Source organism: Ursus arctos, chromosome Y (genome assembly GCF_023065955.2).
Source record: "Ursus arctos isolate Adak ecotype North America chromosome Y, UrsArc2.0, whole genome shotgun sequence".
Classification (NCBI taxonomy): domain Eukaryota; kingdom Metazoa; phylum Chordata; class Mammalia; order Carnivora; family Ursidae; genus Ursus; species Ursus arctos.
The window spans coordinates 15,867,035-15,892,009 of record NC_079874.1 but is presented as its reverse complement, the minus strand read 5'-3'; the positions used below and the strand labels follow the sequence as shown (position 1 = coordinate 15,892,009).

The window sequence follows — 24,975 nt, the reverse complement described above, 5'->3', positions numbered from 1 at the left end:
AAGTATTTTATTATATTTTATTTAAATTCAGTTAAATAATGTACAGTGTGTTATTGATTTCAGAGGTAGAGTTCAGTGATTCATCACTTGTATGTAACACTCACTGCTCATTCCATCACAAGTCCTCATTAATGCCCATCACCCAGTTACCCCATCCTGCCTCCCACTTCCTTGCCCCTCAGCAACCCTCAGATTATTTCCTAGAGTTAAGCATCTCTTACAGTTTGCCTCCATCTCTGTTTTTGTCTTATTTGTCCTTCTCTTCCCCTGTGATTTTCTGCTTTGTTACTTAAATTCCATATGAAATCATATGATAGTTGTCTTTCTCTGCTTGACTTATTTCACTTAGCTTAATACCCTCCACTTCCATCCATGTCCCTGGAAATGGTAAGATTTCATTCTTTTTGATGGCTGAGTAATATTCCACCATATATATATATATATATATATATAATATATATATATATATATATATATATATATATGCCACATCCTCTTTATCCATTCATCCATCGACGGACATCTGGGCTCTTTCCATAGTTTGGTTATTGTGGACATTGCTGCTGTGAACATTGGGGTATAGGTGCCCCTTCAGATCACTATGTTTGTATCCTTTGGATAAATAATTAGTAGTTCAATTGCTAGCTCATAGAATAGCTCAATTTTTTACTTTTTGAAGAACCTCCATACTGTTTTCCAGAGTGACTGACCACTTTGCATTCCCAGAATAGTGTAAGAGGGCTCCCGTTTCTCTGTATTCTACCTAATATCTGTTGTTTCCTGGGTTGTTCATATATTATTGAGGTTTTGATTTGTAGTTTCCTGATGCTAGTGATGTGGAGCATTTTTTCATGTGTCTGTTGGCCATTTGTAAGTCTTCCTTGGTGAAATGTCCATTCGCATCTTCTGCCCATTTCTGAACTGTGTTGATTGTTCTTTGGGTGTTGAGTTTGGTAAGTTCTTTAAAAGTCTTGGATACCAGCCCTTTATCTGATAAGACATTTGCAAATATCTTCTCCCATTCTCTCGGTTGTCTTTGGTTTTACACACTGTTTCCTTTGCTATGCGAAAGCTTTTTGTCTTGCTCAAGTGACAATAGTTCATTTTGCTTTTGACCCCTTGCCTTTGGAGACACCCGTCATTTTGCTTTTGACCCCTTGCCTTTGGAGACGTGTCTAGAAAGAAGTTGCTGTGTCCAAGGTCACATAGATTGCTGCCTCTGTTCTTCTCTAGGATTTTGATGGATTCCTGTCTCATGTTTAGGACTTTCATCCATTTTGGGTTTATCTTTGTGTATGGTGTGAGAGAATAGTCAGTTTCATTCTTATTCATTGAAGTTGAAAAGACTGTCTTTTTTCCTTTGGATAGTCTTTCCTGCTTTGTCGAAGATTAGTTGGCCATAGAGGTGAGAGTCCATTTCTGGGGTCTCTAGTCTGTTCCATTGATATATCTTTTTTTGTGCCAGTACTATATTGCCTTGATGATGACACCTTTGTATACAGTCTAAAGTCCAGAATTGTGATGCCTCCAGCTTTGGTTTTCTTTGTCAACATTTCTCTGGCTGTGTTGATGGTATTTTGATAGGGATTGCATTGAATGTATAGATCGCTTTGGGTAGTATAGACATTTTAACACTATTGGTTCTTCCAGTCCATGAGCGAGGAATGTTTTTTCTGTCTTTTTGTGTCTTCCCTCAGTTTTTTTCATAAGCGTTCTGTACTTTGTCTCTTTGGTTTGGTTTATTCCTAGGTATTTTATGGTTTGGGGTGCAATTGTAAATGGTATCGACTTCTGATTTCTCTTACTTCAGTTACATTGTTCGTGTATGGAAATGCAACTGAATTCTGTGCTTTGATTTTATATCCTTCCTCGTTGCTGAATTGCTGTATGAGTTCTAGCAATCTTGGAGTGAAGTCTTTTGGGTTTTCTACATAAACTCTCATATCATCTGTGAAGAGAGAGAGTTTGACTTCTTTGCTAATTTCAATCTCTTTTATTTCTTTTTGTTGTCTGATTGCTGAGGCTAGGCCTTCTAGTACTATGCTGAACATCTGTGGTGAGAGTAGGCATCCCTCTCATGTTCCTGACCTTAAGGGAAAAGCTCTCCGTTTTTCCCCATTGAGAATCATATTTGCTGTGGGCTTTTATCATAGTGATGTATGTTCTCTCTATCCCTACACTGTGGAGAGTTTTAATCAAGAAAGGATGCTGTATTTTGTCAAATGCTTTTTCGGCATCTATTGAGAGGATTGTATGGTTCTTGTCCTTTCTTTTATTAATGTAGTGTATCACATTGATTGATTTGTGGATGTTGAACCACGCTTGCAGCCCAGGAATAAATCCCACTTGATCGTGGTGAGTAACCCTTTTAATGTACTGTTGGGTCCTATTGGCTAATATCATGGTGAGAATTTTGTCATCCGTGTTCATCAGGCAGGGATATTGGTCTGTAATTCTTATTTTGGTGGGGGTCTTTGGTTTTGGGATCAAGGTAATGCTGGTCTCATAGAATGAGTTGGGAACTTGTCCTTCCATTTCTGTTTTTTGAAACAGCTTCAGAAGAGTAGGTTTTAATTCTTCTCTAAATGTTTGGTAGGATTCCGCTGGTAGGTCATCAGGTCCTAGACTGTTGTTTGTTGGGAGATTTTGGATTAGTGCCTCGTTTTCATTGCTGGTTATGGGTCTTCCCAGGTTTTCTACTTCTTTGTTTCATTTTTGGTAATTTATATGTTTCTAGGAATGCATCCATTTCTTCCAGAGTGCCTAGTTTGTTGGCATATAGTGTCTCATAATGTATTCTTGTAATTGTGTTTCTTCAGTGTTGGTTGTGATCTTTCCTCTTTCTCTTATGTTTTTATTTATTTGGGTCCTTTCTCTTTTCTTTCTGATAAATTTAGCTAGGGGATTTTTGATCTTGGTAATTCTTTCAAAGAACCAGGTCCTACTTTCATTGATCTGTTCTACTATTTTTATGGCTTCTATTTCATTGATTTCTGCTCTAATCTTTATTATTTGCCTTGTCTTGTTGGGCTTAGGCTTTAATTGCCGTTCTTTCTCCAGGTCCTTTAGGTGTAAGGGTAAGTTATATATTTGAGATTTTTCTTGTTTCTTGAGAAAGGCCTGTATTGCTATATACTTCACTTGCCCTGTATCTCAAAGATTTTAAAGAGTTGTGTTTTTATTTTCATTGAGCAAAGTATTTTTTTGATGTAAACCTGTTCTTCCTACCCACCTTGCATAGCAGTTTGTAAAGTATATACCAACTAGGAAACTTCTTCAGGTTTTTAAAATGACCTACAGACAAGAGTGAACAGTTTAGAAAATAAAAAGGCACCTACCCTCAGGTAAAAAGCAAACTATCTCTCACTTTGAAGTACCATTTGCCCCACTTATCTCAGCCGCTTCCTTTTCCCTGCCAAAATTATTAAAAGTATTCTTTTAAAATTCTTTTCCCCAAGGGAAAAACTAATTTTTTGACTTACTTTTCTTGACTCTAAAGTTGATTAACACCCAGAATATGCTTGGTAAATCACCGGAAAACAATCATAACTCAGAATGGTTGTTGGAAAAATTGTCAGTCACAGTGGATTATGTGCATTTTAGATGGGCATAGTGTGCTAACTGAAAGTCTTCAACTTCCTTCAATATTTGTTTTTGGCCAGTGGAAAGGTTTTGAAAACATTCCTACCCTTTGCAAAATGTTTCCCCTTGGAATCAGCAATTAAGTAAGAGTTTTTAAACTCTCCCTAAGTGGTGTGCTTACTGTCTAAGTGCCAAATAGCTAATTGCTAGTAGTGTTAGTGAACTGAAGAAATTTGATGGGCGTCAGGGGGCCTTCTCCTAATAGTTTCCCAATTTACTGGTGAATCTAATTCTAATTTACAGCCTTACATCATAATCTGGATGTTTGAACATAAAATTTATGTAGAATTTACAGATTGGATTAATTTTTTCCTTCTGGTACTTTTTTCCCCTTTTATTGATCATCAGGAAAAGAAGTGTTATTACTGATGCAAGCCTTAAACACTCTTTCAACTCCAGAGGAGAAGCTGGCAGCTCTCTGTAAAAAATATGCTGATCTTGTGAGTATTAAGGGTGCAAAGCCTATATAAAATATAGCAAAATGTGCATGTGCTTGATAATGTTTTAAAATAGAATTTTGATAGGGCTTAAAATGTAAAGTTGTATTTCACTGCAAAATTGAAGGGAAGAGTCTAATTTCTTGAGGCTTGGGTTGATTGTATGGCCTCATTTTATGGTATGATATATACAACATTTTGTCGCTTTCTGAGATGTAGAATAGATTTCGTAAAACTCAGTTGGTTTTAGCATTTCTTTTTTTCTTTCTTTTTTTTTTTTTAAAGATTTTATTTATTTATTTGACAGATATAGAGACAGCCAACGACAGAGGGAACACAAGCAGGGGGAGTGGGAGAGGAAGAAGCAGGCTCATAGCGGAAGAGCCTGATGTGGGGCTCGATCCCATAACGCCAGGATCACGCCCTGAGTCGAAGGCAGACGCTTAACCGCTATGCCACCCAGGCGCCCCTCTTTTTTTTTTTAAAGATCTTATATATTTATTTGAGAGGAAGACAGAGAGCACTGGGGAGGGGAGGAGGAGGACAAGGGAGAGCAGAGCATGAAGAGGGGCTGAATCCCAGGACCCTGGGATCATGACTTGAGATTATCTGACTGAGCCACCCAGGAACCCCAGTTTTAGCGTATCTTAGTTAGCATTTTCATTGTATGTTTATATGCTGACAATTTTGAGGGAGTAATTTCATATGTAAATTGAGGAATTCTAGACATGAAAGCAGTATTAAATTTGAAAGCTTTAAGGATTTTGACTGAAGTTGTGAGTTACATGAAGTAGTCTAGTAGTTTCTCAGGAAAATATTTCCTTAGCACCTTCTATATGCCAGGCGTTGTATTTTTTTTTCCATTTTCCAAAGAAACTGACTCAAAGAGAGTTCGTTCTGAGCCATGGCCTATGTTATTTCAGGTAGTATTAATCCTTTTGGGGGGGATATGGAAGCACTCTCAACATGGAAATCCTGCCATCATTTTAAAAGGAAAGAGTGGGAAGGTCATAAAACCTTTTGAAGAACAGTTGTGGTTTGTAGAATTGTTGGTTCTAATGTAAATGCTGAAGTTCTTGTGTTTTGTGAAATATTATTTCTAATGAATTTTATGTAACTACTTATACATTTTACTATGTTTTGTGAATAACGGACTCTAAGTATAGAGCTGGCAAAATTATAGTTACTATCCCTTCAGGTAGTTTACATATACCCCATATATCTGAAATTTTGAAAGGCGGGAACCACTGAGCATCAATGGAAATGCCTAAAACTGTCCAGATGCAAAGATGGCAGTAATCAGAGTTGTTGGATTGCTGGCCTTGGGAAAGGAAAGAGCTGCTTCCATTGGGTAGAGAAGTCAGTCTGTATTGGTACGCTCACATGATGAAAATCAACTGAGAAATGGTAGAAAAAGAAAGAAGGAGAAAGGAGTGAAATTCACGTAGAAAAGTGACAGAATGGAAGGTTGGGTAGTTGACCTGGTGATATGACATCAGCAGCCAGCATGAAAGGATTAGGGCAGAAAAAGCAAATTGACTAGCAGTGTGATCTAGGGCAGTCCTTCTCAAACTTATACAGATCACCAGAGAATTTTGTATAGATTCTGATTCAGTAGATGTAAAGTTCACTTTATAGTAGAACCAAGGTAGGGATGGGGGAGATGTCTAAAATACCATATTGTAAACAAGTTCCCAGTTCATGGCCAAAGCTGTTGGCTCAGGGACTAAACTTGGAGAAACAGAAATCAAGTGGGGTTTTGCTTAGAAGGACATGATAAGTAAGAATTACTGCATTTGTTTTAGCAAGCAACACATTAGAGACTTCACTGGCGAGTAACCTCTCTTTGATTCCATTCAGATTAATAGTTCTTGTGAATAATAAAAGCAGGCATGTTTTGTTTTGAAAAAAAAAGTTCTAAAAAAATACTTTGTTTCTTGAAAAACTAATTTCTTAAAAAAGTAGAGTAGTAGAGTTAGGATATGTAACAGTGAGATCACCTTGAGAGTGTAACATCACTATCAAAGACAAAAGCAAAGGGCCACCTCACGGTGGATAAGAGAGACTGAGACACAGATCCCATCGCCAGCATGGCTGCCGAAAATCCGGAGGGAAATCACAAACCCAGACCTTCTCTGTGGGGAATAAAGGGTTCATAGCTCATATCACATACCCTTACTTTTAAGATCTGCAGTTGAGAGACAGACCCCCACAATATCTGGCTTTGCATACTGGTGGGGTTTCTATTCACAAGATCCAAGGGGCAGTGTAAACTGAGACACTGCTCTGTAAGGGCTCATGCCTAGACTCACTTGGCCTAGGGACCAACACAGAAGCCGCTGTTTGAAAAGCTCCCAGACTTAATGTGAAGGACACTCATTTGATTATCTTAGAGTCCCCTTGAGGGACAAGGGCCTGTTGTAATGCTCTTCAGGGACTGCGGTAATAGGAGGTACCATTTCTGTACCCTCCTTCTATCCCTTGCTAAAGCCCATGAGTGCGTTTGTTTTCCTTAACTCTAGACTTTTTTCCCCCTTTAGTGGGTGCCATCTTTGTACTCTCCCTGTGTGTTGCTACAATCAGTGGGAACCATTCTTTCATTTCTTTTTCCTTGGCGGGTGCCATCGTTGAGTTCCCCCTCTGCCATGCTCCACAACTCCCAGAAGGAAGCTTTTACACAAGCCTGGTGACCCAGTTTTTGTGGTTGCTCCCAGGGGACAACTCTTTGTTATCTGGCTCTTGAGGCTGAGGAAGTTTTTATGCTGGATCCCACAGGACTGTAACAGAGACAGTTCTTGGCTGACCACCACCTCCAGGGCCCTACATAGACACCACACAGGTAGCAGACTGAAACATATCTTCAGTCTCTCTGAGAAACTGTATCATCACAGCTGCAGTCTGAGAGTCAGTGTTCTAATAGACATGCCCCTATAGGCAGACTATAAACATTTCCAGAGACCTTGGAAGTTGTGTCTTTGAGCTCTCCCTTGCCCACTCCAGAGCACCAAAATCTCTCAGAGGGGACCTTTTCCACGTGTCTGCTGCCCAGAGGACATCCCTTGAATGCCTTGTCCAGTGGCCAGAGAGAGAGTCTTGTATTCCTGGATCCCATAGGGCAATAACAATCAGAGAGATAGTTCTTGGCTAGAACAACCCACAGGACATTGCACAGCAACCAGACTGAAACACCACCAAGTCCTTCTATGTAAAAAGCTTGTTTGCTTGTTCTGAAACATCGGCTCGAGGGGCGGGCTTCAGGTTTCTAGGGCCCTATACAGTCGCTCTCTTGGAAGAGAGGCCAGAATATGCCAGAAAGGAGCTTGTTTGCGCATCTGGAAACCTGATTTTTATGACTTTCACCCAGGGGACACCTCCAGGTCTCCTGTTCTGGGAAACAGCCTGGCTTATGCTTCTGCTCCTACAGAACTCCATGTATTGCATACTTTAAGATGTGTTATCTGCGCCTGGCTTCCAGTGAGCACAAATCTCAGTAATTTCTGAGATCTGCCTACTTTGAGATGCTGGCGGGTCTTGGCACACTGAACAATTGTGAGTTTATGAAGGGACAAATAGGCCATTGGACAATCACGAAGGGTTGACAGACAACCAAGATGTGGGGCATTGCTGAATTCTGTTCATGCTACACAGGGCACTCCTTCAAGACTGGGAAGGGTGGCTGCTTCATCTGCATAGACACCACGACAGAAAGTCAAGAAAAATGAAGAAACAGAGGAATATGTTCCAAAGGAAAGAGCGAGATAAAAAACCATAATGAGACAGAATAAGTAATTTACCTGGTCAAGAGTTCAAAGTGATGGTCATGGAAGTGCTCACTGAACTTGGGGAAAAGAATGGTTGAAAACAGTGAGAGCTTTAACAAAGAGATAGAAAGTGTAAGAAAGAGCCAAAGAGAAAAAGAATACAATAACTGAACTGAAAAATACACTACAGCAGCTAAGTGAGGTAGAAGAAACCTGGGGAACTCTGTCGCAAGAACTGCAGAGCTCACACAATCAGAGCAGCAAAAAGAAAAGTAAGCATAAAAAAAGGTGAAGATAGTGAGGGGACTTAACGGGACAGCATCAAGTGGATTAACATTTGTGTTACAGGGCTCCAAGATGGAGAACAAAGACAGAGGTAGAACATTTATTTTAAAAAGAATAGGTGAAAACTCCCCTAACCTGGGGAAGGAAACAGACCTTGAGATCCAGGAAGCATAGTTCCAAAGAAGATGAACCCAAAGACATCCACACCAAGACAGGTTGTACTTAAAATGTTAAAAGTTAAAGACAAATATTATTAAAAGCAGCAAAAGAAAAACAAACAAAACCACCTTATATACATAGGAACCCTATCTGACTATCAGCAGATTTTTTAGGAGAAACTCTGCAAGCCAGATGGGGGTAACACAACATATTCAAAGTTCTGAAAGGAAAAAACAAAAAAAACTTCTAACTAACCAAAAACACCTACCAGGGCAAGCTATTATTCAGAATTGAAGGAAGGATAAAGAAACTGGCTTTACATGAAATGTTAAAGGGACGTCTTCAAGCTGAAAAGAAAGGGTACTACTCAGCAATAAAAACGTAGCAAAGTATAAATTGCCCAGGTAAAGGCTAAAGGCTCTAAAGGCAGTGGGTTAATCAGTTATAAAGCTAGTATAAAGGTTAAAAGAGAAAAGTAGTAAAAATAACTATACAATATAATTACTGAGAGGGTAGACAGGATAAAAGATGAAATATGTGATATAAAAACGTAAAATGCAGAGAGAATTAAAATGTGGAGCTTTCAAATATTTTCCGTCTCACGTTATCAACTTAATCTGGTACACACACATTTATGTATGATATTATATGCAAGCCTTTTGGTAACCAAAAAACAGAAATCTGTAGTAGATACCCAAAAGACATTGAGAAATGAATGTAAACCTACCACTTAAGAAAGTCACCAAACCACAGAGGAAGAGAGTAACAGAAGAAGAAAGGAATGCAGTAACTACAAAACAGCCAGAAAACAGTTAACAAAATGGCACTAAGTACATACCTATCAATAATTACTTGAAATATAAGTGGACTAAATTATTTAATCAAAAAGCATAGTAATTGATTGGATTAAAGAACAAAAAACAAGAGTTGTCTATATGCTGTGTACAAGAGAATAACAAAATGTAAGGTTGCACACAGACCAAAAGTGAAGGGATGGGAAAAGACATTCCACTCAAATGAAAACCAAAAGAAAGTTGGGGTAGCTATAGTCAAAACAGACAAAATAGCCTTTAAAATAAAAAACTGAGATGAGGGCATTTCATAGTCAAATATCAGTCCAACAAGAGGATATAACATTTTTAAATATCTACGTACACAACGTAGGAGAGCCCAAAGCAAACATTTAACAGAATGTTAATAGGAATACAATAACATCAAGGGGCTTTCATACCCTATTTACATCAATGGACAAAGTATCCACAGAGAAAATCAGTAAGAGAATATGGCCTTAAATAGCACAGTAAAACAGGTGGACTTAACAGCTATATACAGAACATTCCATTCTAAAGCAACACAATACCCATTCATTTAAAATGTACATGGCACATTCTGCAGAATAGATATTAGGCCATAAAAGCAGTCTTAGTACATTTAACAAGATTAAAACCATTTCAAGCATCCTTTCCAAACACAATGGTATACAACTAGAAATCAGGAGAACAAAAGTGGGAAGTTCACAAATGTGTGGAGGTTAAATAACGTGCTGAACAGTGGATCAGTAAAGGAATTAAAATTAATCAAAGGGAATTTTTTAAATATATTGAGACAAATGATGATGGAAATACATCATATCAGATTATGGGTTGAAAAAGCAGTTCTCAGAGGGAAATTCATAGCAATTTGTGCCTACCTCAAAAAACCTCAAGCAAACAACCTAAGTTTACATTTCAAGGAACTAGAAGAAGAACAAACAAAGCCCAAAGTTAGCAGGAAGAAATACATAAAGATAATAATATAAAGATCAGAAGTGAAACAAATGAAAAAGAGACCAAAAAGCAGTAGAAAAGATCAATGAAACTAGGCTGGTTCTCTGAAAAGATTAACAAAATTGACAAATCTTCAGCTAGATTTAGCGAGAAAAAAATACAGAGGGCTCCAGTAAATATAATAACTGATAGAGGAGACCATGCAAGTGATAGCACAAAAATACGATTAACTACAGCTGTTGATTCTGGTTGTCTGAGAAACCCAATTCTTAGGCCCTGATCTTCAAACCACACTACGAGAATAATCTTGCCTCCTGGCTATAAGTGAAAGCCATAATAATTAGTAATGTAAGTATAGTTATCCCAGCTTTTTTTTATTTCCGTTTTCATGTACTATTTTTTCCATTCCTTCATTTTCAGTCCAGTGCATTCTACTGTTGAAGTGAGGCTCTTGTAGGCAGCAAATAGCTAGTTAAGTCTTGTTTTGTTTTTTTTTTTAAATCCATTTGGCCACTCTGTGTCTTTTGATTAGAGAATTTAGTCCATTTACATTTAAAGTAATTGTTTTCCCTGTACTTACTGCTGTTTTGTTATTTGTATTCTGGCTGTTAATGAATTACCAGTTTAAATGCTATACTCATAGACCACAGTAAGATTCAAGAGCAAAATTATTCTTTTCCAGCAGGAATTTCAATGGAAGTATTTTTAGTAACTGTAAACATGTTGCCTCCAAGAGTGTTTAAGATTTATTTATTTGAGAGAGAGCACGCCAGCGAGTGCAAGAGCATGTGCGGGGAGGGGCAGAGGAAGAGAGAATCTCAGGCAGACTCCCTGCTGAGCACCAAGCAGGAAGTGGCTGGATCCCATGACCCATGAGATTAGACCTGAGCCAAAACCTAGTCCGAGGCTTAACTGACTGAACTACCCAGGTGTCCCACCTGTAAGTGTTTGATAAGTCAACATTTGTCAACATATTTTTCTTCGTGAAAGCTTTAATGTCCTGTCAGCAAGACTCATATAATTTGCTCTAAGTCTATAATTGCCTTCTTGTCACTCAAAAAGAGCTGCTAATTTTTTCAATAAAGTGTTTTCCTATGTTCTTGTAGAAAAGCAAAACCAGATGGTGTGCATTCGTAAGACGTTTTCCTAAAAGATCTGTTTTTGTTTTTAATTAAAAAAATAGACATTGAGGTCAATGTTCTTCATACACTAAATTATTTGCATACTTTTTTTATGTCTAAACTGAATAAGAGAGGAGTAGAAAAGGTTCCATAATGGTACTTCCAGTTCTGCCAACTGTAACTCAGAGGTTCTTACTTTACTTTGTAAACATATAAAGTGCTTGTTGTTAATTTTAGCTGGAGGAGAGCAGGAATGTTCAGAAGCAAATGAAGATTCTGCAGAAGAAACAAGCCCAGATCATAAAAGAGAAAGTTCACTTGCAGAGTGAACACAGCAAGGCTGTCTTGGCAAGGAGCAAACTAGAGTCTCTTTGCAGGGAACTTCAGCGTCACAATAAGGCATTAAAGGTTAGTTTGTTCATTTTTGGGAGATCATTAGGATGATTTTATAATCCCTATGTATGTGTTTGAAGTAAATACTTTCTTCTTCCGCTGTAGTGGAACTTGGTTGTAATAATGGCTGATTGATCATACTTCTAGGTACACTTGCTCTGGTAGGTTAGGTTCCTGAGCAGAGGACTTTGTGGGGTCCTCAAGGACATACTACCTTGCTTACTTGTTTATTCATTTTTGCCTGAGTTAATGCTGTATGTGAGTCCACTATAAATCTAAGACTCACTCTCTCTATCCAACTCATGGTTTCAGCTTTAAGGAAGAGATCTGTAGTGTGTATTCCTTATAATTGATCACAGGGAATCTAGATGGTATCGATGTTTATGTCCACAGCTTTCCGGCTTATTAGGAAGCTCAAGGTCACCATCTATTCTGCTGATCATTAATTTAGCTGATTACCATGTTCTTCTTAGGTAAGAAATGAAGTGCTTAGCTGAAATGAAGAGACTAGTACGTATAGACTTGAATCAAAATGAGTTTAAGAAGGACAAACAGGTTGCAGAGCCTTACTGTACATACTGATTGGCTAGTGTGCCTAAGTATTTTCTGCCAATCTTCAGCTGTTCTGTTGCTAAATACTACAGAATAGTACTTAAACCTAGGCTGATTTTATGTACGTATGTATGTATGTAAAAAGTATATATAAATGTATATAGTCCTATATATAAATAAATAATCCTATATGTAGAGTTATATATATAAATGTGTGTGTGTATATATATGTGTGTGTGTGTGTGTGTGTGTATATATGGGGTTATTTGATTATTTGTATATAAAAAGGATTATATATATATATGTGTGTATACATGTATGCATATGATTTTATACATAAAGTGTATGATTTTATACATAAAGGAAGAGGGAACAGGTATCAATATTTGTGTGACCAGGGAAGAAGGAATAAGAAGAGAGACTCTAGAAAGAATCTGCCATCTATAATGGGAATGTGCCTACCTTAGCTAACAGTAGCTAAGCGGGTAAAAATGGAGTAGGATTTTGATTAAGTGGGGTCTCTGATTACCTCTGTCACAGCAAACTCCCAAGAACCTGGAATGTAAGACAACTTAGGTAATGAATCGTTGTCTGGTGTGAGGGGTTTGTTTTTGTTTTTGTTTTTCCCTTTAGAAGCCTTAAGTTTGGATTTAATGAAAGTAGATTTTTTTTCTTCTTATATCAAAGTAACATTTTGACCAGACTGATCATTGTTCAGGTAAAGGTCTTTTGTGCTTGTATCCTAGGAAGGATGGAAAGTAAGCTTTTTTTTTTTTTTTTTTTTTTAATGTTAGCCACCATATAGTACATCATTAGTTTTTGTTTTGTTCAGCGATTCATTAGTTGTGTATAATACCCAGTGCTGGGTATTAAGGAGGACATGTGTTGTGATGAGTACTGGGAGAATAAGCTTTTAAAATAAAGATTCCATTTTGTCCTTGACTCTTAGGGAATGGAAGGTGTCACTCAAAAAGAAGGCTTCTAGATGCAACCTCTCTCTTCAGACTGATAGAGAATGAAGCCCTGCCAAAGTAATGAGGAGAATAGTTGGGAAAATAATGGGAAAGAATCTGTGTGGAGAAGCTCCTTACTTGTGCTTTGGGCAGTAAGGTCTGCATAGTCAGTAAACAGTATTTTGTAGCAGGGCAGTTTTTTCTCTCTGATTATCTACTTAGGAAATATGTTTGCTTTTAAATGAGAGTTTTCTGGTCATAGATCAGGAGAAGGAGTTGTAGGTGAGAAACAGTACTTGGGGGCAGGATTACATGAACCGATATAGAATTATGAGCAGTTTATGTATAAGTTTATTCTATACCAGTAACAGAAATTATTTTGGTTAATAAGGAAGAAAATACGCAGCAGGCACAAGAAGAAGAAGAACATCGTAAAGAAGCAACTGCACGTTTCCAGTTTACTTTAAATGAAATCCAAGCACAGCTGGAACAACATGACATACACAATGCCAAACTCCGCCAGGAAAACACTGAACTAGGAGAGAAGCTGAAGAAGCTGGTTGAACAGTATGCACTGAGAGAGGAGGTAAAGATGTTTTGTTTATTCAGCATCTTGGTACTTTGAAAAACTTTCCGCCATTCATTACTAAAGACTCCCATCACAGGAAAATATTCTAAAACTCATGGGCAGTACTCAGGCATTCATTAGGAAAGTATTAGGTACACTATGAACTGAAGGACGAATTGGGGATCATCACTGATGACCCAGGGGTCTATGGATTTGTGTGAGGTACTTTCTGCAAGACATGTTGAGTGGTACTTATTTTCCATGTGATACTGGAAGATTGTGATTTTAACATACAGATTGTTTTTTATCATATACATCCTAACAGTAAATAAATGTTTGGCCCTCCCAGTATCCAGTATCCCAGACTTCCATGGTAATCCATTATAAATCTATGATAATACAATGTATAGTACCATTGCAGTCTACCTACTTACTTTTTGAGGGGAAAAAAGGACCTTCTTTTAAGAGAACACCAAGTCATCTTGGTTGTCACACAAAGTAAGTTTACAGGAATGATCTGTAGCTGTACAGTTGCAGTTATTTTAGAGAGTAGTCTGGAAGTTCTGTGCTAGCTAGCTTAAGAGGAAGTTGGTGATAACATGCTTATTAAATTTTGTTACTTTCAGAATTCAAGTGTACAGGGTGCCTCTTCCAAACGGTACATTCCTCTGCCTTTATTTATGCTTTAATGGTAGTAAAATGTGGCATTATTTGTTTTTGATAGTTTGAGCCTAATTTTCAGTGTACAGCAGAAGCAGGAAATACAAAGCCATTGATTGGGTTAGAGCCATTGATTGGGTTAGATGCAGAGTGGTTTGCAAGGTGACATAAATAGATGCTTCTGCAAATACAAGGACAGAAATACCCAATATTAGTAGTTATGGTGGTAAGAGCAAGAAGAACAGGGGAGGAAATTATTGTTAACTTGTGTTGTATATCCTCACAGTTGTATACCCTTTTTCATTAATTGACAGAAGAAATTTTATATTTTCTGTAGCATATTGATAAAGTGTTCAAACATAAGGAACTGCAACAACAGCTTGTGGATGCCAGGCTTCAGCAAACAACACAGCTCATAGAGGAAGCTGATGAAAAACACCAAAGGGAGAGAGAGTTTGTAAGTTCTGATCCTAAAAACATTGTTTCACAATTGTAAACAAACCATTTAAAATACTTAAATTCATTCGATATTTTACATGGACCTGGGCATGCAGTTGGTTTTTTACTGTCAAGATTGAGAAATGTTAGAATACATTCTGCTTTTTATTTCAGATGAAATTTCCTTATAAAAATAGACTTGGAAATAATTAAACCAAGTTAGTGGAAAGACCTGCAGATGATAATTTTGTTCATGTATAGAGTGTTATCTTGATTTTTAGGTAATAGTCACCACGTGCAAGAGTTGTGGCAGGTATTGGCAAATTAGGACGTAAGAGCTACAGGCACTTACATTTCACACCAAGTTTACGGTCTCCTACTGGTTGTTTAACAACTCTGGTATAATTTTCTGGTAAAATTTAACAGAATTCTCTATTTCCTTAATCATGCAGCATTTTTCCCCCAAGGATGTACTCATCTTATTTTGTGTGTTGGTAATCGTAAGCATAGTGAAACCTCATATTTAACATATGCAAATCAAACTGTATGTGCTTAAGTTACCTTAAATAAATTGTGGACTATTCCATCTAGCATTTCACATTTCATTCAAGTAACCTAGATGTTCAGTTTCTGATTCTTACTTAGGATGTGAACAACCCATACTGAGTTTAGAGAGATGGATTTTTCAAAGCATGGACACCTTTAGTGCAATGCAACAATGATACCTGGTGTACAATTGAAGGAACTGTTGCCATTCATTTCCAACCTGGAGTATAAACTGTATGTGTGTGGTGTGTGTGTGTGTACGTGCGTGTGTATGTATACATATGTTCAGTACATTACATGTATTATACTTTTTGGTTGGTTTACAAACCTTTAAGGGTTATTTGTAGTATATGTGACATTTTACTTCAGCAATTCAAAGACTGAAATTCACAACTGCCTACTGTACAACTTTACTATATAATTTTCTTAAAAACCCAGGTCCAAAACTACACCCTTCTCTTCCCCACTTTTAAAAATGTAATCAGAAACCTGATGTCTATTTTCACTGCTTTGCTCTATGTATCCCCTTTCTACGTGCCTCCTCTTGCCTCTCTCATGGAGTAGAAGGGATTTCTAAACCATCTAGATAACATGAAGATTTCCAGCCCTGTTCTGTGCTTCTAAGTGTAGATGTCTGATTCGTTCACCTAACATGACTATTGAACCTTGAGTTTTATAAATCTTATTATGCCTCCAGGGTACTTTTTCTTCTTAAGTTTAAAGATGTTTCCCAGATTCCAAAGTATTAGCAAGTGGTGCAGATCAAAGATAGAAGTACTTGGCAGCTGATACAATAGGATGCTTGAGCTGAGATTCTTGCTAAAATAATGACAGGGAACACTAAACCTAAGTATCTGGTCTTTTGACATTTTAGTGACGTGTGTAATTACTGTTACTATTTTGCCAGAATATTTCTGTTTTCTAGTTATTAAAAGAAGCAGCAGAATCGAGGCACAAATGTGAAGAAATGAAACAGCAAGAAGTACAATTAAAACAGCAGGTAACTTGACAACAGAGGATAGTAAAATTTGCGAGTCGTCTTGTTCCCAGCCAATGTCAGCTAGAACTGAAAAATAGAGCTTTTGACTCTTGGAATGTTCCTCTTCATTTACGGTAACTAAGTCATCATAAATTAACTAGGACTTTTCTCAAATTAGCACTGTGAGTTCTGTGTCTCAAAGAATGCACTTAATCCCAAGCAAATCTGGATGGCTGGTGAGCCTATGTTTTCAGTGTCCTGTTTCTACTGTCCTAAGTTGTTTTCTCCAGAGTCTTTTGAACTTTGTTCTATGAGGAAAATAAAAGCAGAAAATACATATCTTGTTATATGTGTAGTTTTAAAAAGCTGCATATGCTCACTATGTTCATTTGCAGGTGAGTGTGTATATGTGTGTCTGTGTACTTTTTTAAGTGGGAATTGAGATTCTTTGTTTTTGAGTTCCAACTTCTGTGGTTGCTTTGTGTGGAATAAAGGAAGCAGATGCTTCATCCTTGCTTCACGAAACGATCCAGAAACGATCCAGGAAAGATCATGCTTCCATCTCTGAAAGTTTGCTAATATCTACGTGTTGTTTATAAACAGTAACAGTTAGGTATTTATCCTTATAATTTATTCTTTTGGTTAATGAAATTATGTTTTGTTAAAAAAATACCACGTATTTTAAAATTTTATTAAACGGTGTTTAACATAAGGACTCTCTTAATTAGTTCTAAAATAGGACTCATATCTTAAGACTGGCACACATGTTCATGAGCAACCCTTCTGTGAGTGCTCTTTATCGCTTTGGGAACAGTTTTTAATGTGACATTAGTGATAAAGCTAGTAGCCTCACTTACTGTGAAAATTGAAGAGCAATCAGACTCTGTTTAGGATGCTTCTAGAAACTTCAAACCCCTGCTTATTAGTCCTGTACACTCAGAAGTCCATATAAAAGGAAAAGGGGATTCATGTGGAGAAAGGCATACAGTGTCTATATACAGCTTTGGAAGGTGTTCTTTAATGTGGGATCACTGATAATTTTTCCAGTATCAGTCAGCAAAGGGCCTTTGACCAAGCTCCCAGGCAGCTCTGATTCTGTTGGACTGTTGTCATTGCAACTTTTCTTGTCTGTACATCTGTGTTACCATGGGTTGTGTTATCTCATCATTACTTTGTATCCTTTGCTGTCGCCTCTTCCTTATTCAGCTTTGTAAATGTAGCTGTCCTTTCCAAGAATCAGTCTCACATGTCAGTTTCCAGCATTTGTGGAGGAGGGAGTCATATTAGTGTGTGTTGAACATAATGCAGGCATGTAAGTCCAGGTGTGATGGTCATTGCCACTTACTAACTATCCAGTGCAGGTCAGCATTGAACTCTCAAATGGGACTGTCTACTTGGATGTTCCATCTTTAGTACGTGTACTCCATGTGCAGACTGCCATAACTTCTAGCCTAAACTGCTCTCTTTGTCTCCATGAGCAGCACCATTGCTCCGACTGCAGACCAGCACCCTCGGAAGCCCTGTCATTGTGTGTCCCTCTACAGACTGCTGCTAAGTCTTCCACAGTGTTTTCCACTTTGCTACTGAGTTTCTATTCAGCCTGGCCCTTGCCTTCCCCTTTCTGTGGAAGTGATTTGGTTATCTTATAGTCATCTTGTCTACCCTGTTACTGGTAACTACACTCCTTTTACTCTGTTTCTCCCTCCCATGTGCAGCAGAACTTGCTTTTAAGTGCTGTTTCCCATATAACCCATTACATGGGATAACTCGGTGACCTGGTTCCATCATACCACATCATGTCCCTTCCTCATCATGTTCATGTGTTCTGTTTCTTAGTTCTCATAAGGTACTGATGAAAATGGAAAGATATCACTTATATTATTTCTGGGCCTCTGATGGCCTTTTATTCTTTTCTTGGGCAAAACACATAATATAATCATATATTATAGTTACACGTAATACATAACGTAACATAGAATATGTATGTCATATTTATATTAAATTAATTACATTCATATTTGGAAATGTTATCCAAATGGTATCCCCTGGTCTACATGAAACACTACAGCCCACCCTGAGGCCTAGCTCAGCACTCACTTATGTAAGCTTTCTGTTCTGGCCACCACTATGCATGTTCCTGCCCTCTGCTACAGCTCCTTTTCTGAGGGAAAAAAAAAAAGTGACTCAGCATGCTGTATTCTCTTTGGGCTGCTTAGTTAGCAGTATCTTCCCAGCTACAATTTAAAAATTTCTTGAGGGTGGGCATTAAAAGAAATATTGGCATCTCTACCTTAATTTAGCTTTCCTTTTCATCAACTATACTTTCACTAAATTCTCTGTCCTCCAACCAAACTATTCTTCAGCTGCTGTTTTATTTTCCTGCCTACATTAAGGAAAGATCTAACCTTGGTATCAAGCTAAGGACTATACAGGCTACTGATCTAAAAGAAAGATTTTTTTTTTCCCAAGAAGTTTTTCAAATGTATGGACAGCATGGGTAGTGCATAAAGCATTATAGTTATAGGAAATTTATAGTTACAGGAAATTTTTAGTTTTCATTATAATTGACATAGTACAGCTCGTAAAGGTTTGAATATTTCAGAAATTTATAGTTAGATTAAATCAGTAAGATTTCAAAAGTTTCAGAGCATTTCTTCGTCTTTGTAGCACTTAGAACAAGTAACTAATGTTTCAACATATTACGTTCTTTTGCAAGTCTTTGGGACTCTAAATCTGCTTATCTGGAACTTAGAATATTTGGTACTTTTTTTCTGTAGCTTTCTCTTTATATGGATAAGTTTGAAGAATTCCAGACAACCATGGCAAAAAGCAATGAACTCTTTACAACCTTCAGGCAGGAAATGGAAAAGGTATTTACATGATTTTAGTAGAATATTACCATTAAATTTATTTGAGCTCATTTTAAGCATAATTAGTATTTGGATGAGTTTATATTGAACTGATATGATCTTAACTTTGTCTTTCCTGATCTTCACCTGGCATACTCAGACATTTTGTCCTAAAGTTACCCCAAGTTGCTCATGATCCTGATGCTCTGAAAATACTGTCATCATTAAAAATAATTCTTTTATTAAAGACAACTTACAAGTTAGAAGTAGATTTTGTTTTAAAAAAATCACTTCAGATGGTCCCCACCTAGTTCTTTCACAAAGTATTATATAAATTATTTTTTTAAAAATCAGTTAGGGGAAGTTATGTATTTTGGTTGAAATAGATTATTTCTGAGGATCTAGGTAAGTTGAATGTGTTTTTACTCTTTTATATTTGATCTTTATACATACAATATACAGGGACAGATGTCCTTATAAAATATAAAAATACTGTTAAAACTCAGTGTAGAAAAATGTATTGGGTATTTAAGTTCAGAATGTGAGTTAAGTGGCAACTTTAGGGTACAGTTACCTGCCTTTTCCCCAAATAAACAGCCACCTTGGTTTGGAGCATGGACTTGGAACTGAGTTCTGTTACTTACATTGTGTAACTTCTGTGGGGCGAGCAATTTAGCTTGGCATTTCCCCTTTTAAAATTGGGATTGAAAAAGAAATGGTGGTCAATAGAGGATAAGTAACAGTAAGGCTTGCATTTTGTAGGCATTCAATACATATCAGGCATGACTGTTATTAGCTCTTACACGGTGGTTGAGAGAACATGCTCATTACTCAAATTTCTCGGGTTAATAATCTTCGTCATCACTTACGCTAGACCTTGGATAAGTTGTTTAAGTTTTCTGTTCCTTCATTGTTGAGAATGGGAATAACAAAGTATCTGCTGTTTTTCAAACACCGCTTAGCCATGTTAAGTACTCCAGTTACTACCATCAGGTATTTTAATACTCAGTACTGTGTAGAATTCGTCAAGTAGCAGATTGGTTGTGCCTACCAGTCCTTTCACCTGAGTGCTCCAATGGAAGGGAAACTCCTCCGGACAGAGAAAGTGTTAGTTGGGATCTAGCACATGAGTGTCATTGATGCAGAGTAGTTTAGGACAGGGACTCCTGAGTTTGCTACCATTCTGGTGAACTCACTGGATTGGAACACATTTCTGTGTGATAGTTGCTAGTGCTTGTAGAGATACCAGGTGGTAGCACTGATGTAAGATCTTTCAGGAGCTCCTTCCACAGCCATTGTCCTACCCTGCCTTGTGGTACTTTCCTGGATGATTACTTGTGGTACAGGGCATTGGCTCTGTCTTATCCTAATTTCTGTTAACAGCGCTTGATGTGGTGTCTTTACTTGGAACAGGGCAACACTAAAGGAATATTGGAAATATGGGTTATTGATGGGCATAATTGAATCTGATTTTGAATTTCAGAGAATTGGAGTCATATAGCATTAATTTAAGAACACTCTTATTTTTACCCCCCTTTTTGTCTTTAATACAGCCTTGAAATAGAATAGTCTTGTGAGTTGTGAGGATGGTAAAAGCTAAGGATTTAGTAATTTCAGTATCATTTTCCTGATCACTCATCTGAATTATCTGGCCTTTACTTCTGATACTTGATAGGGTTTTAGATTCTTAATGTCTTTGTGGACTGAGAATATCTGTCTTTCCCAGAATCTGATGAATTAGGTTAGTGTACTGTCTCTACAAAAACCTCAAGATCATGGACATTTTTTGATACAATTTAGGGAGAAGGTGGTCCCATCTCTTGGTACCTCTAGCTGGAATAAATTGCACTCCAGTGTCAACTGAAAGAGTTCAGAGTGTGGTGGTATCTGAAGTTTCCATGTGTGGCTTCCACTGAAATTGAGGATATCAAATTTGTTGTTTTTCTTATAATATGAAACTCCTTCCTACTTTGGTTCCTGCTGCCACCCCTATAGGGCCTTCTACTCTATTAGTTCTGCTAATAACAGTCAAGACATGCACCACTATCAGCTGGTTGAAGCAAGTGCGCTGATGAGGGAGGGGAGGAATAATATAAAATATTTTTTTGGTGGGTCAGGGAATGCAATTTAGAATTTAAATTTGCAATTGTGTTGATTCACAGATGACGAAGAAAATTAAAAAACTGGAAAAAGAAATGATAATATGGCGTACCAAATGGGAAAATAATAATAAAGTTCTTCTGCAAATGGCTGAAGAGGTAAGAAGGCTTTATGTGAAGGAACAGTGAACACTCATTTATTTCAGTAGTAAGGCAGGCTGGAACTTCTGAAGGTTTACTTACGTGGTCTATTGCCTGTAGTAAGTTAGGTTGTCTTAGGTGAGGGATCATAATTCTTTCCTCAACTTATTAGCTCAGGGTTGTGTTATAGACAGCTATAATGTAACTAGATTTTGCTTTCCTCTATAGCAAACCTAGCTTATACAGACTAAGTCTTGTTAAACTGTGTCCCCCCTCCATGGCTTTTGATTCATTAGATCTGAGGTATGGCCTAAAATTTTGCATTTCTAACAAGTGTCCATCATATGTTCCTATTGTTGGTTTAGAAGTCGATAACTTGAGAATCCCAGCTTTTCTGGGAAGATTTCGTGGGGACAGAGCACAGACTTTTAACTCAGTTGATTTTGTATCTTCACTTACTCATTTACAAAGTCAGCTAAGTATTTTTTATAAGGTTTGCTATAAAGAAAGCTGTGAAGTATATTTCATTTGTGATTACTGAATTTTTCACCTGAACTGGATTGGAGTACTTAACATTTCATGAAAAGAAATATTAGGGTTAAAAATGGTAGAAAGGAAGAAATATTGAAGAAATAAGCATTTTAATTAAAATCCTGAATTTTGTTAAGTTGACGTAGATACTTGCAATCAAGAAGTGGATTTTGGTTACTTTAAAGAAATGTGAAAAAAGGATATTTAACTTTTTGCATTGCTATAGAATATCAGTATAGAGGAACGTTCAATAGAGAACAAAATATAGTTTACAATATAGCACAAATTTCTTAAGTTTCTTTTCTTTTCTATGCAATAATATAATTTGTATTTACATGTAGAATGGTTACATGATTTCTATCCTTTTTTCCCCCCTCAGAAAGCTGTCCGAGATAAAGAATACAAGTCCTTTCAAATAAAACTGGAAAGGTTAGAGAAGCTGTGTAGAGCTCTCCAGATGGAAAGAAATGAGCTCAGGGAGCAGGTGGAAGTCCTGGAAGAGCGAGTCTCTGTAAATGCAGTGGATGTAGATTTAGCTGGTCCTGTCATTCCGTCCTGCACTGCTCTTGCTTCTCAGAAAGAGTTGAAAAGTACCTTTAGTAAAACTCGAAGAGTCTGTCTGGATGCTGAGCTTGAGGGAGCAAATGAAACACAAAGCAGTTCCAAAGACTCTCTGTACATGGTCTCTTCCAGGCACTGATTCAGTTGACTAACATGAAGTGTGATTACTCTGTTGAGTGGTATTTTGTGTAACTTTTCTGTGTTAGTTACTGTTGGTTTTGTGGTGAATGTTCTTAACTTTTTCTATGATATCTGTATTTTTCAAAAACTATTGGACTGTGTGGTACAGGAGGCTGCTAAGCAGTTTTGCATTGTTTTAATGTATACATTTTCCACAGCTGTACTGCACACCTGCCTTACCGTCCCCTTCACTGGAATACATGTGTTCATTGCCTAATCCTTTCACTTTTTCGTTTGCCTTAACCCTGCCCCTTGTGTAATTATAGTTAAATTGAAAGTTGTCATTGCTTTCCCAATGTGAAAACTAATACTAATTTAAACTCTGTAGTCCATTGATACAAAGAAGGAAAATATAAGAATGATTAGTTTTGTCTAGCAGCTTATTTAAATGCCATGTGAAAATAAAGCTCAAGTGTGGGATATGAAATAAGCAAAGCAAATTTGATATAGATGAGGTTTTTTGATAATATTTTCATCACTTGCAAATTGAGATGCCTGCAAGATTGTGGTACAATATGTATAACAGAAGATGTCCTTTGTAAAGAAAATAGCATATGCAGGCAAGTAATTGGACAAACTGATTCATGCTTGAGTCACTAAAAATCATTCTACTGCTTTGGTTTCAGCTTAAAACACGTTAAAAAAAAATGAGTATTGAGTTCCCTGCATTCATGACGACAAAATTTCTGCAATTTGTAATTTTGTTCCTTACTTTGTTATTTCAGTGTTCAAAACCTAGCCTTATTTATATATTCCTGTCATGTTTATGACCTAAAATGGGTTGAAAAGTGCAAATCACCTAATAGGTAAAACAGCCAGGAACATGAGGTACTTGTAACTTTCACCACTGACCATGATAATCAAGGGCCAGACAGTGAAAGAAAAGAAATTTACATGAAACTTGATACTGTTTGTCTGCCAGGATGAGCAAAACCAAACAATATCCTTCCAGAACTTTTTAAAAGTCTCTCCATCAGGCTTCAACACACTACTTTGAGGGGAAGTGAAGCTTATGTGTCACAAATAGAATTTCCCTCAGAAGTAATAGTAATTATCATATTGCACCAGAACCCCACTGCATGTAAGGTCTTAACATCTTACTAAGATAGTTATGTGGCTGCCACACTTCTGTGTGGCACTTGCTTTGTGTGGAAGGTAAATGTTGGACCGAAAGCTGTGTGGTTCAGACCATGTGCTATACAGTTTTGTGTTTAGTAGGTTTATGTTAGATATTATTGCATGAAATATTATAAGACATTCATAAGGTCTGCATTTTGTTTGGAAAGCATTTGGTTTCGTTCCAGAATATTTTCTCTGGTTAGCAAGATTAAAAGAACCTTATGACAAGAATTCCCTTCCAAATTGCTTTGTAGTATGTGCAGTATGTACTCTGTTCTGGAATAGGAGTTCTCAAACCATCTCTGTATTGGCTAGGGCTGCTTTCATACTACAAATGTTGAGTTGACCAAGACTTAAATATTTACTACCTGACCTTTGCCTGTCAGCCCTGTTTAAAAACCTTGTAGCTGGCCCAGAAAAAGTTTAAATGTTGCAATCAGTTAAATTATGTTGGTTACACCATTTCGTGGAACCCTCCCCCAACCCCAGAGTTGTAAAATCAAGGATTCCAAGGTGTAGAAAAAACATGGTTGTACAAAAACAGGCATTTCATCTTCATGTGTGTAGGGAATATATTTTGTGGTCATGAGACCAGTAGTTTTAAATTATGTATTAACTGTCTTATCACACCTGGTTATTACAGTTCATCTCTCAGGTGTTAACAGAAATATCTACCTCTTTCAAACTGTAACTGAAAATAACCCAAAAAAAGGATGCAGTGCTAAATAAACTGCTCTATTTTTTACAGCTCTCATCTTTCATGAGATATAAAATTGATGAAGCAGCCATATTTTGCTTTTCAAAGACATTTTGTAGAGAGTTTTCACTAATGTGAATCTTATTTTATCTACTCTGCTAAGGTTGAATAAATATGTAATGATTAACAGCATCTGTGTATTCTTTATACTGAATGTGACTTTGCTTATAACATTCAAGCTCAAACATAATTGTTCTAAATAGCTGATTTCTCAGGTCTTAAAACACAGCTAAGTAACTATTGCACAATTAAATAAGCAAGGGGTGGAGATTACCTCCTGATTTGTAAAAAAGAATTTTATTCCAGCAGAGCACTATAAGTACTCCCCCTTCCCCTTATAAAGTACATGATTGTGGATGATGTATATGGTATAACTATAAATTTCTCTAGTCCTAGCAGACTTTACAAAGAGGCACTTGTATATAGAATGTCTTTTTGTGTCTTTTCATTGAAGTAATTGATAATAAGATGTACAGTT

The 24,975-nt window shown here is 37.1% G+C and overlaps 1 protein-coding gene across 3 annotated transcripts in view; it reads left to right on the top strand.

The window, feature by feature from the left end:
• Window positions 1-24,626, top strand: part of LOC113249219 (gamma-taxilin-like) — a 37,051-nt gene extending 12,425 nt beyond the window's left edge. For 2 of the 3 annotated variants that reach the window (XM_026490730.4, XM_057315394.1), the window contains 8 exons: window positions 3,991-4,082; window positions 11,409-11,579; window positions 13,461-13,655; window positions 14,635-14,754; window positions 16,207-16,281; window positions 19,038-19,130; window positions 21,272-21,367; window positions 22,260-24,626. In XM_026490730.4, the coding sequence (XP_026346515.1) occupies window positions 3,991-4,082; window positions 11,409-11,579; window positions 13,461-13,655; window positions 14,635-14,754; window positions 16,207-16,281; window positions 19,038-19,130; window positions 21,272-21,367; window positions 22,260-22,580 (1,163 nt within the window). In that variant the 3' untranslated portion in view covers window positions 22,581-24,626. The remainder of the gene's footprint in view (window positions 1-3,990; window positions 4,083-11,408; window positions 11,580-13,460; window positions 13,656-14,634; window positions 14,755-16,206; window positions 16,282-19,037; window positions 19,131-21,271; window positions 21,368-22,259) is intronic. The other variant, XM_044380885.3, reaches the window with a different exon arrangement.
• Window positions 24,627-24,975: the final 349 nt, after the last annotated feature.